Source organism: Achroia grisella, unplaced genomic scaffold (assembly GCF_030625045.1).
Source record: "Achroia grisella isolate CSIRO2021 unplaced genomic scaffold, CSIRO_AGI_Agris_v1 utg483, whole genome shotgun sequence".
In the NCBI taxonomy this organism is placed as follows: Eukaryota; Metazoa; Arthropoda; class Insecta; order Lepidoptera; family Pyralidae; genus Achroia; species Achroia grisella.
The window spans coordinates 2,016,953-2,032,315 of record NW_026712886.1 but is presented as its reverse complement, the minus strand read 5'-3'; the positions used below and the strand labels follow the sequence as shown (position 1 = coordinate 2,032,315).

Here is a 15,363-nt window from a genome sequence, read left to right as displayed (position 1 = left end):
AGTTTGTAGTCTTGTTAAGTTATTCTCAATGTTTATGTTTACTTTGTTAGTAGTAGTTTAGAACTTACTTACTTACTTAATGTGCTAACGTCGTCGTAGATTATTGTATTATTTTACTGGTAAATGTTATAACAGAATAGCAGAGAGGGTGGACTCACTGCCCCCACTGAGTTATAGACCGTTTTGTCTCCTTCATTACATTTAAAGTTTATTATTGTATAAACAACAATATAACAACAGATGCCGTGCCCAGTGGCGTGCCTTGGGAGAGACCTATGTCCAGCAGTGAAATGCAGTGGCCTGATGATAATGAGGAGGATGATGATGGGCAACAATTGTATTAGTTTTTGTTTGAGACAAATAAAGATTATTATTATTTCTTAAACTTAAAAAAAATCTCATCTCATTATTATTATTATTATTAACACTAACGTCGCATTTTCTCAGGTTTTACTGATTTTTTACCACACTTATGGACCGAAATCAAATTAGTGCAGTGTTCCTATGTATGTATGTTATATATACACTTCTCTAATACATAAAAATCGTGTAACAGGTTCCGTGTTTATACTCCTCCGAAACGGCTTGATCGATTTTGAAGAAACTTTATATGCATATTCAGATAGAGTAGGTTTATAACTAATGATTCCCACTACATCGCCCAGATTGATTATCAATCATCTTTCAGTTATATATTATTCAAATGAAATGAAGGTTAAAAAATGACGCGACGTGTGAATAAATAAATAGTATATACATATAATAAACATGTTTTTATTGTTTACTTACAATTAAGTAAATTAGCACGTAATCTAATATCACAGATACAAAATCACAACCTTATAATGACACAGAATAAAAATATATCGCGTGTTAAAAAAAATGGGATTTATCTTTGACACATATCTCTAAAAGACCTAGAAATATAGTTTAGTATAATGTATCATGTATCAAAACTTTATGTATGGATGTTTACTAACTTATGTATTAGTTATAATTGATATGCCAAGCCTATCGGCAACACACAGATATATACGGGTATGCTGAAATACAAGGAAGGAATAGTTCAAAAATTAAAATATTAAATTAGATTTTTTATATAAAATTCGCGTTAATTTACCATGGAAAATAAAATTAGATCTCTTTTTATTATATGTCCACATTGCTTTGACTGATAAATTTTGTTCAATTTTATAAGTATTCTACCTAAATCAAAAGTATTCTAATTTTCTATTGGGACGTATGGAACCCTTTTACGACTAACTGTAAGTATATGGCATACATAAACTATAATACATATATATGTATATAATAAACAAAGAGAGGTGATATATTGTATTCTTACTAAGAGAGTAAGAATACAACCTATCACCCCTCTTTGTTTATTCATTACCAGCACATCGACTAGGATGTATTAATACTCTAATCTAGTAAAAATAGCAGAAAGATTTCAAAAGTATATACTTCGAACCTTGTACGTATGAGAATGGTAACTTGAAAATCTTCCTACCAAAGAAAAACACCCATGTCCAACAGTGGGATGACAAGTAATATTAAATTTCAAACTACTCCGGTTATAACCGTAACCACGAAAAGATATCGAAAGGGTTGAAGACTTGCAGTTGAGTATCCGTCCGTCTTATGTCACCGCCATTATTAGACTTATAGAGAAACATGCCTCTAGAATTGGCACTGCACGAGTACCCCACTACCGTCTCGTTCCCAGTACACTGTCCACTCATCAGCTGATCCCAGCTGAAACACTTCCGTCCCATTAGAGATCGCTCGTTCACCACCGAAGCTGCATACAGCCGCCAAGCTTGCGCGTGATCACATTCCAGGGAGATACTCCTGTCTCTACACTCTGGCTGCTTCACTGACACACCATTCACGTAAATATCTGCATCTCCCACTGGATGCTCGAGACCCAGCACTCCAGCGCTGGAATGGACTACATGAACGAAGTCTGCGTCGCTTCTATTCAGCCGGTACTCAGAAGGCCTCATGAAACACGGTCGAGCTGGATCCAAAGCTATTATCCTCCCCAGGCTTCCTCGTAAACCTTTTTGGACCAACTTGCCCGTCATCCCGGCGACGTGAGCTCCCAAACTGAATCCTATAACGTGGATAGAATACAATGGATACCCTTGCTGATGGACATTCCTGATGAAGCTGTATAGGAGATGAGCTAATGGTTTCACCCGAGATGCAGAAGCAATGTAGCCCCGCCGGAAGATGGGTCTTGTGTCGACGGCTAAAACGATGGGGTTTTTTCGAAGTAGAGCTGTCACTAAACCATCTGAGGATTCGTCTGTTGGAGTATTCCACCATCCAGGGACGTAGATGAGGAGCAATGGTGGCGGTGGATGGTCGAGGAGGCGTTGGTGCGCTGCAGAGATCCTGTAAACTCGGGTGCGGCCGCGTGTGAACTCCACCATGTCGAGGAATGGCATCTCGGATGTGTACCTTCGTGAGAACAGCAGCTCCAAGGGCAGAATATCACCTGCGAAATAATATATTCATAGCAGACAGCTGTTTGATTACGAATAAATATTGATAAATACGTCTCCAATCAAATTCTCCATCTTAGATACTAACAACTCGCCCCAGCTTCGTCCGGGTGTACATGTATTATGCATATAATCTTGAATCACTCTATCTATTAAAAAAAGACAGCTTCAAAATCCGTTGCGTAGTTTTAAAGATTTAATAGGGACGGACAGACAGCGACAGCTACTTTGTTTTATACTATGTAATGATGGCATTAAGGCTCCAATATAACACTGAACCTTTATAAATGCGAGGTTAGAACACCCTAAAGCTGCCCACAGACTAAACTTGTATCCCTCAAGCAGGAGTTGGCCTGCAGCCGCTCCATAAGACCTTCTGAGGGTTTGGAGTGCCATCTGCACTCACCCTTATGCTGCCACCTGCAGCTTTTTAAAAAAAGTTTGTTAAACAAAAGAATCATCAAAATCGTTCTAGAATCGATATCACGTAACACAAACATACAGAAATATATCAAATCGAATTGAAAGATTCAGTTTGAAGTCGGTTTCACGTATCACCTACGTGCTCAGATTATTTTAAAGATGTTTCAATAATATTTTCACTTAACTGTTAAAAATATAATGAGCACGTATGACTATAGCAAACAGTTATAGACAATACGTACACGTAATCTAAAGTAATCTATACATATAAATAAAATTGGAGTGTCTGTTTGTAATATTGAAATAACCGTTTTTTACTACATGCATATGAATATAAATATGGTACATACACCAACACATTTTTTTAAATTTTTGTCTATCTGTCTGTATATTTGTTCCGGCTAATCTCTGAACCGATTTTGACGGGATTTTTTTGGCAGGTAGCTGATGTAATAAGAAGTAACTTAGACTACTTTTATTTTAGAAAAATAAAGTTAAATTCCACGCGGACGAAGTCACGGGTACAGCTAGTCTAAAATAATGTTGATGATTCATTTTGCTACAGCCCGAGTATATTTCCCATTTTGCTCTAATTTTCATTATGAGATAATATTTTTTCTAAAACAATATCTTCACGTCAGTTAGTAACTGTATGTCCTTGGTTAATCTAGGATATGATCTTTATGTGTACCAAATTACATTGGAATTCGTCCAGTATTTTTTTTGAGTAACAAACATTCTCAAACTTTCGCGTTTATTTTAGGCTTTGCTCATGCTGAACAATACAAATATTATTATATCTATTGCACAATAATTATTTGAATTAAATTCGATTTGTAGTTTAATATTTAAGAGAATTTTTATCACTGTGTGAGATTTTTATATTTAGTCTGTATCTCGAAATATATATACAAAAACTATTGGTTAATTTTGTAATTTAAAAAAAGAACTTTCAGTTCATATTTATTAATTTATTTGATAATGCTAATTAAAACAAAAAAAAAAAAATAGAAATAAAAAAACATAAAATCTGAATTGTGATCGCTATTACAGAATTACGTAACGGTAGTTAAGTTTCCGCGCCAAATATTTGTGTTCTCATACATGCTAATTGTGGCGGAATTAAAAAAAATAATATAAATCACTCACAAATTGATATAATAATGAAATCCACTCAGCATTTTTATCTTAACGTTATTTTCTAGCTTCATAAACATTTAATGAATTTCTAAAAAAACCGGCAACTAGCGATTCTCATTATGCAAACGTAATTGGTACAGTTGCCACTTACCATCAGGTGGTCGGATCCCTAATAATAAAAAAACACTCACAGCCCTATAGCCCTAATCGCATTGTTACCACTATCACTGCACGGAACGTACAACTGTCGGCTGCAGCTTTCACCAGCTCTTCGAAGTTGTTCGCGATGAACGGCGGCAGCACCGCCCCCAGGGTCGCGAGGGTGTCCCCCCTCACCCCGGAGGCGAGCAGCATCAGCACAGCACCCAAACCGGCAGCCACTCTCGCGCGTCTCATCGCTCACACTGCATCCACGCTTACATAACCTCTAATATAAAGAATGAGAATTTTGGTTACCCTTGATACAGACCGACGACACAATATATAACTACCGCGGCGCCCCGACTTCGATCGAACTTAATCGTAGGAATCTAATTCTTAAATTAGATAAGAGATAAGTTCTAATTTTTACAATCATTACATAGTATAAAACAAAGTCGCTGTCGCTGTCTGTCCGTCCGTATGTAGATAGATAGATAGATATATCGTTTATTTGTTTGTTACTAATCACACACAACATGTTCATAGGAATACAAAATACATAATACAATATAAGATTTATAAAATTGTGCTATTATGTGTGATCTGTAGCAATACAAACAGATCGAAGCTCAGCGTGGAACATTGTTCAGGGAACAAAACACTGATTTTCAGCTTCAACCCATTTGAGACGTGAAAATAATAATTAAAATAAATATACTATAAAAAGAGCAATATTATTGTTGACTGTCTGTGCGGTGTGTGTATAATAAAAATAATGTAAATAGTTCAGAATATAATTTGATATACTTTTAACTGTAAGGATCAACAAAAAGAAAAAAAGAAAATATTAATAATAGTACCGAAAAAAAAAAAAAATTTTATGTATGCTTAGATCTTTAAAACTACGCAACGGATTTTAAAGCAGTTTTTTTTAATGGATAGAGTGATTCAAGAGGAAGGTTTATATGTATAATACATGTACCTGTGCGACGCCGGTGGGTGACTAGTAAAATATAATCCACTAGCTGTGCTCGCATTTATAATCTGATGTATCTTATATTACAGTAAAGTTTCATCAAAATCCGTTCAGTAGTTTTTGCGTGAAAGAGTAACAAACATCCATCCATACTCACAAAATTTCGCGTTTTTAATATTACTAAGATATAACTCGCTGAGAATGCTGATTTCTACAACTGTAAAATTTTTAAAGTTTTTTTTTTATTTAGCCGTTAAAAAGAACAAAAATCAAATAAACCTCTTTATTTATTATACGAGGTTTAGTTGTTATATTGACTTAGTAAATTATGTTTTTTATGCAGCTTCCGGTATCAAATAAAGCCTAATTTGTTTATGCATACGGAAGTACAGAAATAGATCTATCACAATGACTGTTTACTTATTTAATATTTAACTATTCATATAAAGTTATTTTAAGTATTTTAACACGTTTTTTCGCATGGATGCTTCCTTAATAAATATACTTGTTTATAAATATGTTAATTATTACACCTATGTGAATATTATAAAATGTAAATTGGTTTGTTTGTAATTTATATCTGGAACTAGTACGGCCTTGGTAATTTAGCACAGCGCTTTACTTCCATCGCGGGTTCGATTCCCAGCACGGTACAAACATTTGTATTCACGAGTATAATTGTTTATATCGGTCTGGGTGTTTACTATGTATAATATGTATGTATTTACAAAAAAAAATCTTAGTTACTTAGTACCTATAACACAAGCTTTAGCTAGCTTAACCTGTCTAGATGGCGCTGTGTGATTTGTCCTGTGATTAATATATTTGTGTATTAAAAAAAATGATTTTATACTAGTTGTTTAGTACCTATAACACAAGCTCTTATCTTGGGACTAGATGGCGCTGTGAGAATTGTCCGGGACTTCTAATATTGTAATGATTTAAACTTTTTTTAATAGTAGATACTCAGCAATAAAATCCTCGAGTGGCGACCGCGGACCGGAAGACGCAGCGTGGGAAGGCCTCCAGCAAGGTGGACCGACGATCTGGTCAAGATCGCCGGAAGGCATTGGATGCGAGCGGCGCAGGACCGATCGTCGTGGAGATCTTTGGGGGAGGGCTATGTCCAGCAGTGGACGTCTTCCGGGCTGCGATGATGATGATGATGATGAGTAAAGGACTCATTACTATTGTTGTCTCATTTTCTAAGTGTTTCCAGATTGTTTTTACATTTAGTGGTGGATAATTCATACATACTATACATTTTTATACAATATACATTTTTTACCATACTTACGGGCCGAAACCAAGTAAGTGCATTGTATGTGTGTGTGTGTCTGTGTGCGTTTCCGTACGTACAGGAAGTAAATGTATTTTTTATAGGTATGTTATTTATTCCTTTTTATTATCTATGTTGATGCTATTTTGGGAAATATTTTTCTCAGCTTTCTTTAGATTCTATCTTGAGCAATATATTCATCGAAAATTTTATACAAATTTCTCCGGTCGTTTAGATGTGAAACCTTACTAATTACTAAATAAACAGACTATATTCCCCTGGTCATGATAATACGATTTATTATATGATTAATTAATTACGCATATTATACACAAACAATATGTATATATTGTGTGACTGGTGTTATATCCTTTTCATCTAATACTTCGTCGCTAGTTCCGTCCCCGTAGATAATCTATACATATAAATAAAATTGGAGTGTCTGTTTGTAATATTGAAATAACCATTTTTTACTACATGCATATGAATATAAATACGGTACATACAAAAATAACATTTTTTACAATTTTTGTCTGTCTGTCTGTTTGTTCCGGCTAATCTCTGAAATGGCTGGACCGATTTTGACGGGACATTTATTGGCAAGTAGCTGATGTAATAAGGAGTAACTTAGGTTACTTTTATTTTAGAAAAATAAAGTTAAATTCCACGCGGACGAAATCACGGGAACAGCTAGTATACAATATATATACATTACACTCAGTAATTATTAATTGATATAATGTAGTATGTCATAATGAAATAGGATTTACATATTTGAATAAAATTTCTATAACACCATAGACAGAGAGTGCCGTAACATTGTACCATCTCCGACGACCTTCGGCCCTGTGTTGACCGCGGACGGTCAACCTTCACCTGCATCATCTATAACTAGGGTTGCCATCTGTCCGGGTTTCCCCGGGTTTGTCCTAGTTTAGAGGGTATCCGAGGAGCGTCCGGGGTAATGAATGAATGAATGAATGAAAAACTCTTTATTGTTCATCCCACTAAAAGAAATTAACAATTACATAAATTAATATGTACACCAAATATAAAAAAAAACAATTACAATATATAGGTAAGAATGGGCGGCCTTATCGCTAAATACATAGCGATTTTTCTTTCTTCTTGGTTTTATATTAAAGTAGGTACTAATAATTTGTTTTATTTTAATAACAAAAAAAATCGTTCTAATTATTAGAACTATTTATAACAAACTGTAATAAGATTCTGTTTTGTTAAAATGATGATAAAAATTACTTTAATAAATTTTAATTTTAAGGTCTGAAAATAAATAAAAAAGTGATTTTTGACCATATTTAACTGTATTTTTATTACACTGACTATATATTATGGACCATCTATTGACCTGTCCTTTGTGCCCAACAATCTGCAAAAAGGATGATATAAAAAATGCGACAGAATGCGCAAAAGTCATCGCAACATTCTGGAGAAAATACATTTCGTTGCCATTGAAACGAAAGAAGAAGAAGAAGAATTATAATGACATTTAAAAAACCTTTTGGTTTTTAAATGTCATTTCAGGACTCTAAAATGCGGGGCTTACACCCGTCTTTGTTTACAAATTTTAGAAAATGACAACCCTATCTATAACCATGGGTGTTTGTCTCTAATTTACATTTGGTACGACCCACGCGTAGGGTTGCCACCTGTACTTTATAATAAACTATTGTACGTTATTTTAGGTAATTGTACTCTATACTTTATGTGAATAATAAAGTACACGAAAATGCTTTATTTCGCATGTTTTTATTTCTGTGGGATTTTGAATAGTTCAGTCGTATGTCTATATATGTATCTTTTCATTAAACGAAATTTATCGATTGGTGCTGACTGTATCGATATTATTCATTACTAGCTGTTTTAATTTAACTTTATTTTTCTAAAATAAAAGTAGCCTAAGTTACTCCTTATTACATCAGCTACCTGCCAAAAAAAGGCCCGTCAAAATCGGTCCAACCATTTCAGACATTTGCCGGAACAAACAGACAGACAGACAAAAATTGTAAAAAATGTTATTTTGGTGTATGTACCGTATTTATATTCATATGCATGTAGTAAAAACGGTTATTTCAATATTACAAACAGACACTCAAATTTTATTTATATGTATAGGTTGTAAAAATGCTGTGCAATTATTTAGTAGAGATACTAATTTGATACAAACTACAAAAAGCAATAAAAATACGTTCTTAAATATAATAATAAAAAAAAATTAATTGTACTTTTTTCTTAACTATAATAACCAAGGCGGATCCAGGGGGGTCATGGGGGTCATGACCCCCCCTGAACCCAGGACTTACGTGGACCACTAAATGAACATAATGATTTTATTTATACATTTTGTCACCATACAGATTTTATTAATATTTTTAAGTACAGTACGTACATTAATAAGATGCCTACTTTTTACTTGTACCTATTGTTATCAAAATTAAATTATAAGTGACTTGACTGTGAAGGATTAGGTATCAGGATGGCGAAACAAAACTATACATAGAAAATTATTTATTTTTATAATGAATGGTATAGTAAGGTACAAAGGCAAAACAATATACAACTGGATAAATTCATTTTTAAACACATGTCAAATTAATATAAAAAAGTAATTCATTCTAACAACTCTAAAGAGTTCTGTAACATTGACCACGACTATGTGACCCCTCCTGTCGCCAAAGCTGGATCCGTCCAATGTACTTTAACTGGTATAAAGATGGCAACCCTACCACGCGCCACGCGCCGCGTCCATCCTAAAATTACACCTAATTGTACCTAATACACAAAAATGTCAGTGATTTAGTATTCAAATATACAGCGTGATGTAACCTACCTGAATACGTGGTATCTCACAATACTGTCAAATGTTAATGGGAAATTTTAAATCAGTGTTGTGAACGTGGATGAGTATAAGGGCAGAGGAAGGCCGAAAAAGAGATTAATGGATTTTGTGAAATTATATTCAAATACAAATTCAAAATATCTTTATTCATGTAGGTCTATTACAGACTCTTATGATATGTCAAATCTACCGTCAGTTCGGAATGATTTCGAGATGAGAACTGAGAAGAAACTCAGCTCGTATTCTTTTCAAATAAATGTTGTACATGTTTACAATAATACAGATTTATTTAAATTCAAATTTGGGAGAATAGAGTGATCAAATGCAATTGCAAAAGCAAATAGTCTGATTAGTGTTCGTAACCCCAACAGACTAGTTCCCACAAGCAGCACCCGTTCATGAGTATGACGGATGAGCCAGCCATCATTGCACTCAACCATATTAGAGGCAGCACATCGACCCGGCCCACCACGCCGCCAAGTTTGAACTTTATAGTGAGCATAACTGTTGCAAGTTACTCCACTACGTCATTTATATTATTTACAGCATAAACTGTACCAATCACAGTTTTCACCCATTACAATATTTAAATTACATCATATAAAGGAAAAGATCATATACAGGGAGTACATAACGAAATGACTGAGAACAGGTATGAATGGAAGAGAAAAACATATTACGACGACCACAAATAAATGGGACAAGGAAGAAGCAGATGATGATATTTAAAATAACATTCGTTTGAAAAAATTACACAATGAAATATCTTATATTAAACTAGCTGTCTCGGCAAACGTTGTTTTGCCTTAAAATAAAAAAAAAATGAGGAGTGGACTACCCCTAACATTTAGGGGGATGAAAAATAGATGTTGGCCGATTCTCAGATCTACTCAATACGCTCACAAAATTTCATGAGAATCGGTCAAGCCATTTCGGAGGTGTATGGGAACGAAAACTGTGACACGAGAATTTTATATATAAGATTAAATTAGGTTAATTTTGTCAGTGTCCAAATAATTGTCCGAAGAATAATACCCTTACTTTCGAAGGTCGTGGGTTCGATACCTCGCACGGTACAAACAAATGTTTATTTTATCAGATCTATATAGTAGATCTGTCTTTTTATATAATAATAATATAATGATGAATAATGACCACCGAGGTCTTCGTGCCCTTTCGTGGCCTTTTTATCTACTATGTTTATATTAGACAAACAAATATACTATATGTTCTATTATTGATTTATTATTAATTATTTCTATTGCAATTTATAATATTTGACGGCCTCGGTGGTCTAGCGGTTTGGCACACAGCTTTACGTCCGACGGTCGCGGGTTCGATTCCTCGCACGGCACATTTGTATTCATGAGTATGATTGTTTGTATCGGTCTGGGTGTTTTCTATGTATAATATATATGTATTTACGAAAAAAAAAACATATGTATTTATATCAGTTATCTAGTACCCATAACACAAGCTTTAGCTAGCTTAACTTGGGTCTAGACGGCGCTGTGTGAAAAAAAGTCCTGTTACAATATGGTTATGAAATTGACTGTCTGTTCCTTTTAGAAGTCTGTGGAGTATTCATAAAACGTTTGATCTACTTACCACCTACAGTTACTTGCACATATATATCAATACAGTCAGCAAATAAAGGTCAGGTCACACATTGTTCTGCCTAAACTGAGTACTAGTATATATGCACTGTACACGGCCGGTCGCCGTTGTTCGCCGTTATAAACGGTCGATATCTGTATGTTGAATGGACCTAATAGTGTAACCACGTGATTAGAGTTGCTAACGTTTATTGACAAAAAAAAACGTAGAAACTGGGTTGGATAGGAAAAAAATAAAGTATTGGAATAAATAGAGTATTTTGACGACCTTGGTGGTATAGCGGTTAGCACACCGCTTTACGACCGACGATCGCGGGTTCGATTCCTCGCACGCCACAAACATTTGTATTCATGAGTATAATTGTTTGTATCGGTCTGGGTGTTTTCTATGTATTTACAAAAAAATAATATCTATGTATATGTATCAGTTATATAGTACCCATAACACAAGCGTTAGCTAACTTAACTTGGGTCTAGATGGCGCTGTGTGAATTGTCCTGAGATTATTATTATTTTTTTTTTTTAAATTGTTATATTTTTATTGCTTTAAAATCACATTTTTGTGTATTTTGTGCTTTTAACACTAGAGTTGTGACAAATGTCACAACTCACAATTGAGTAATTAAACGGTCATAAAATAGTACATTTTAAGTACTATTTACCATTTGTATTCATTTATAAATCCCATACGAAGCCGCGGTAAATCACTAGTAATAATAATCTCAGGACAATTCACACAGCGCCATCTAGACCCACGTTAAGCTAGCTAAAGCTTGTGTTATGGGTACTAGACAACTGATACCAAAACATATTTTTTTAAATACATACATATTGTACGTAGAAAATATCCAGACCGATACAAACAACCATACGCATGAATACAAATGTCTGTGTCATGCGAGGATCGAACCCGTAACCATTGGAAGTAAGGTAGTATGCTAAACCGCTAGACCACCGATGCCGTCAAAGTAAGAAACATGTATATATATGTATATATGTATATATATATATATAATCATGTACTTTTAATAGTCTAATGACCCTCAAAGTCAATTTCAAAGTGTCGAGTCTTATTATGATTGTACGGTAAATATTTTTTTAGTTACGAAATAAAATTATGTCTTTAAACAAGTAATTTGTTTAAATAACTCAGTCACGCATCATTCAAGTTATTGTATGCACTAGTGTAGTCATGTTGGTTCTTTTGTTATAAGTATAAACAAAAATATAATCAAATTCAAATTCAAATTCAAAAATAATTTATTCAAGTAGGACATTTTAGCTGCTTATGAACGTCAAGTTTTTTACATTATAATACTATTTTTTTCCCTACATTGTATAGTATTTAATTAGGTGTTATTTTAAGCAGAAAAGGAAACGCCAATACACATCCTATGTGGCTGTAGCCCACTAATGCATTAACGAAATATGTCCTTTGGAAAGTATACACTCTATCCTGAGGAGATAACCATCGCTCCTAAGAATATCCTTCAATTCTTGCACCCTCACAGGTCTGGTAGCGAACTTTGACAAGCGAGCACAATAGATCTATACAGGAGTGTTACTGGTCTTAGCAACTGACAATAGCCCAATACCCCCAAAAAAAAGTGTTAAATTGCGGAAGTCCATTCAATTACTTTGATAGAAATAGAAATAGAAATAATCTTTATTTAAATAAACTTAATATAAGCACTTTTGAATAGTCACATTTTTAATTCTACCACTCATTCGGAATGCAGACTCATCACAAAAAGAATGAGCAAGAAACTTGTGTGTTGTTCTTTTAAATAAACATTGTTTTAATTATATTTACATTAACAAGGATTAGGTATGCAACAATCAACATAGAAACCGCTACGCATTTAATCTCTGTTCAATCAGATAACATTGTCAGCGCTATGAATTTTAAGTTAGATATTTTCTACAAATTGGTGGATTTATACACACAAATATTATCCACATTGTGGGTGTATATTCAATAACGGTCGGAATTTGATCACCAGTAGAGAAGGTCATAACGCTTCCAGCAGCGGTGGTCAGGTTTCCGCACTACATGTATCACACATGCTAATGATGGCAGAACTAACAAAATATTATAAATCCATAATGTAAGAAAAAGTAATTATTATTATTTTATTAAATTATTTACTTTTATATCAAAAATTGTACCAAAAAGAGATTTGTATTTACAAATATACAAACATACAAATTATGGATTTACCAGACAAGTTTTTGAGGAAATTGTACGGAAGATTGTATCTATGTATTTGTATTAGTTGTTTAACCTCCATAACACAAGGTCTGGATGGCGCTGTTTAAGTTGTCGTGAGATATTATATTTTATTATATTATTTAAGTATGTTTCATCACAATCGATTCAGTAACTATAACAACAGAATTACCGACAAGCAAACATTACAGTTTATATTAAGGTCAATATGAATCAATAACAAAGATTTTATTAAAAAACTATCGTTATATCAACATTCTTATCGTTTGCAATCTAGTAATCTGGTAATGTTACGTGCCTATTGTACACAGACGGACATACACGCGTCTGTTGTAGTCGTGACTAAGTCACTTTTGTGTTGACTTGGCGGTCACGTCGCGATGGTCAGATTGGGCAATATGTACACTCGACCACATAATGAGCTTACACGGCTGTGTATCGTGCTATATGATTACGGCATTAGAATTATCTTCACGCTATACCCTTTGTTGGGTAGACAGAGGACACCGATTGTGTTAATTTCTCGCGTGACTACAGTATGCAGTTTTTAAGAAGGGTATATTTAGAGAGTACAGCATGAGGTTTTTCGAGAAGAGTATATTAAGGTTTCTTAAGGGGCGGCAACGCACGTGACACCCCTGATCTTTCAAGCACCAATAAGCTACGGTAACCATTTACCATCAGATGGGTAGTATGCTTGATTGCCACTTTCGTGATTAAAAAAAAATACTTTCTATGTAATTGATATATTTATTTGACGACCTTGGTGGTCTAGTGGTTTAGCACACTGGTTTACGTCCGATGGTCGCGGGTTCGATTCCTCGCACGACACAAACGTTTGTATTCATGAGTATAATTGTGGGTGTTTTCTATGTATAATATGTATGTATTTACGAAAAAAAATATATCTATGTATTTGTATCAGTTGTCTAGTATCCATAACACAAGCTTTAGCTTAACTTGGGACTAGATGGCGCTGTGTTAATTGTTAAAAAAAAACATCATTATTAAGAACTGACAAGAAAGTTCTCAGCACTTATTCTTTTCAAAAAAGCTTGTATATTTACAAAAATTGATACGGCAAAACCTAGGCAACCTAGGTAGACGGCGTACATACCATCAGATGGACGACCGAATTGTTTGCTATTTCAATATTTAAAAAAAAGTCTCCACTGTCGTCTATACATTTAAGGCTGCAGTTAAATATTGCATTTTCAGCCTTAAGTATCAGCTCAGGAGTATATCACATACAAAACATGCTAGTATGAAAGTATTCTACAATAGTTAAGTCATGTAACGCTCGTGAGAAGATGCCAAAAGATGCCAGATGACGGAGAGCGGTTCCACCCTTGCAATTGATACTTGCTCTTACTAACCGATTTGCATCATCTTTCCATATGCGTATAGAATATAAAATCATTTATTCAAATAAACTTACATTGAAGCACTTTTGAATAGTCACCACATTTTTCAATCTACCGCTCATTCGGAAAGTTCATCACAAGAAGAACGAAGAAGAAACTTGCGTGTTGCTCTTTTATTTATTTTTATTTATTTATTTCAGGCTACTAGGCCCATATTATAAATACTTTATAGACTAACATATATATGAAATAATATAAAATTAAGATATTGAAATTGTCTGTGTGATCTCGGCACTGACGGCAGCAGTCTGCCACGGTAGCGCCGGTACACCACACCCTTCGGCCAGTAGTCCTCCTTCATGAAGGTGGGCAGCATGTTGGCACCCGGGCCATAAACGCCTTGAAACTCGCGTTGTGGCTCGACTCTAGCTGCGTCACCCTCAATGTCAGGTTACTCTTGTGTCCTGTTGTCCTGTTCCTTTAAATAATTTTATTGTTACATTAAATTTTTAAGTTGAAGTGTGTGAATACAAACCACCAACTAGCACTAAGTCAATTAAATACTCAAATAGAGAAAATATTAAATATGCAGCCAACTGGTTAAGTAACTAAATAAGAGTAAATCAGTCGTAGTGATTAGGGCAGCAGCGAGCTGACAAGGATGAGAAGAATGAGCTGAGACTGGAACTCTTTCCCTGCGTCAGTGTTTCCTCTTCCTCCCTTTTACAAGATTGTGGGGACTTTTACAAGATGTGGTCTATTCGGGTTCGGGTCACTGTTTAGACATTTTGCTTTAGACAACATTGCAATAGCATATGCTAGTG

The 15,363-nt window shown here is 34.4% G+C and overlaps 1 protein-coding gene across 1 annotated transcript; it reads right to left on the bottom strand.

The window, feature by feature from the left end:
- Positions 1-1,574: 1,574 nt before the first annotated feature.
- Positions 1,575-4,469, bottom strand: LOC131845759 (lipase member H-B-like). Its single transcript, XM_059194852.1, has 2 exons — positions 4,316-4,469; positions 1,575-2,503 (listed from the first exon to the last, which is right to left on the bottom strand). The coding sequence occupies exons 1-2, from the start codon at positions 4,467-4,469 to the stop codon at positions 1,575-1,577; spliced, it is 1,083 nt and encodes a 360-aa protein (XP_059050835.1).
- Between the last annotated feature and the right edge of the window lie 10,894 nt (positions 4,470-15,363).

Bases quoted from the DNA above. Each gene is read 5' to 3' on its own strand.
- LOC131845759 (XM_059194852.1), bottom strand. From the start codon at position 4,469: ATGAGACGCGCGAGAGTGGCTGCCGGTTTGGGTGCTGTGCTGATGCTG. The intron at 2,504-4,315 runs GTACGTTCCGTG...ATTATTTCGCAG, and splicing joins GAAAGCTGCAGCCGACAGTT to GTGATATTCTGCCCTTGGAG.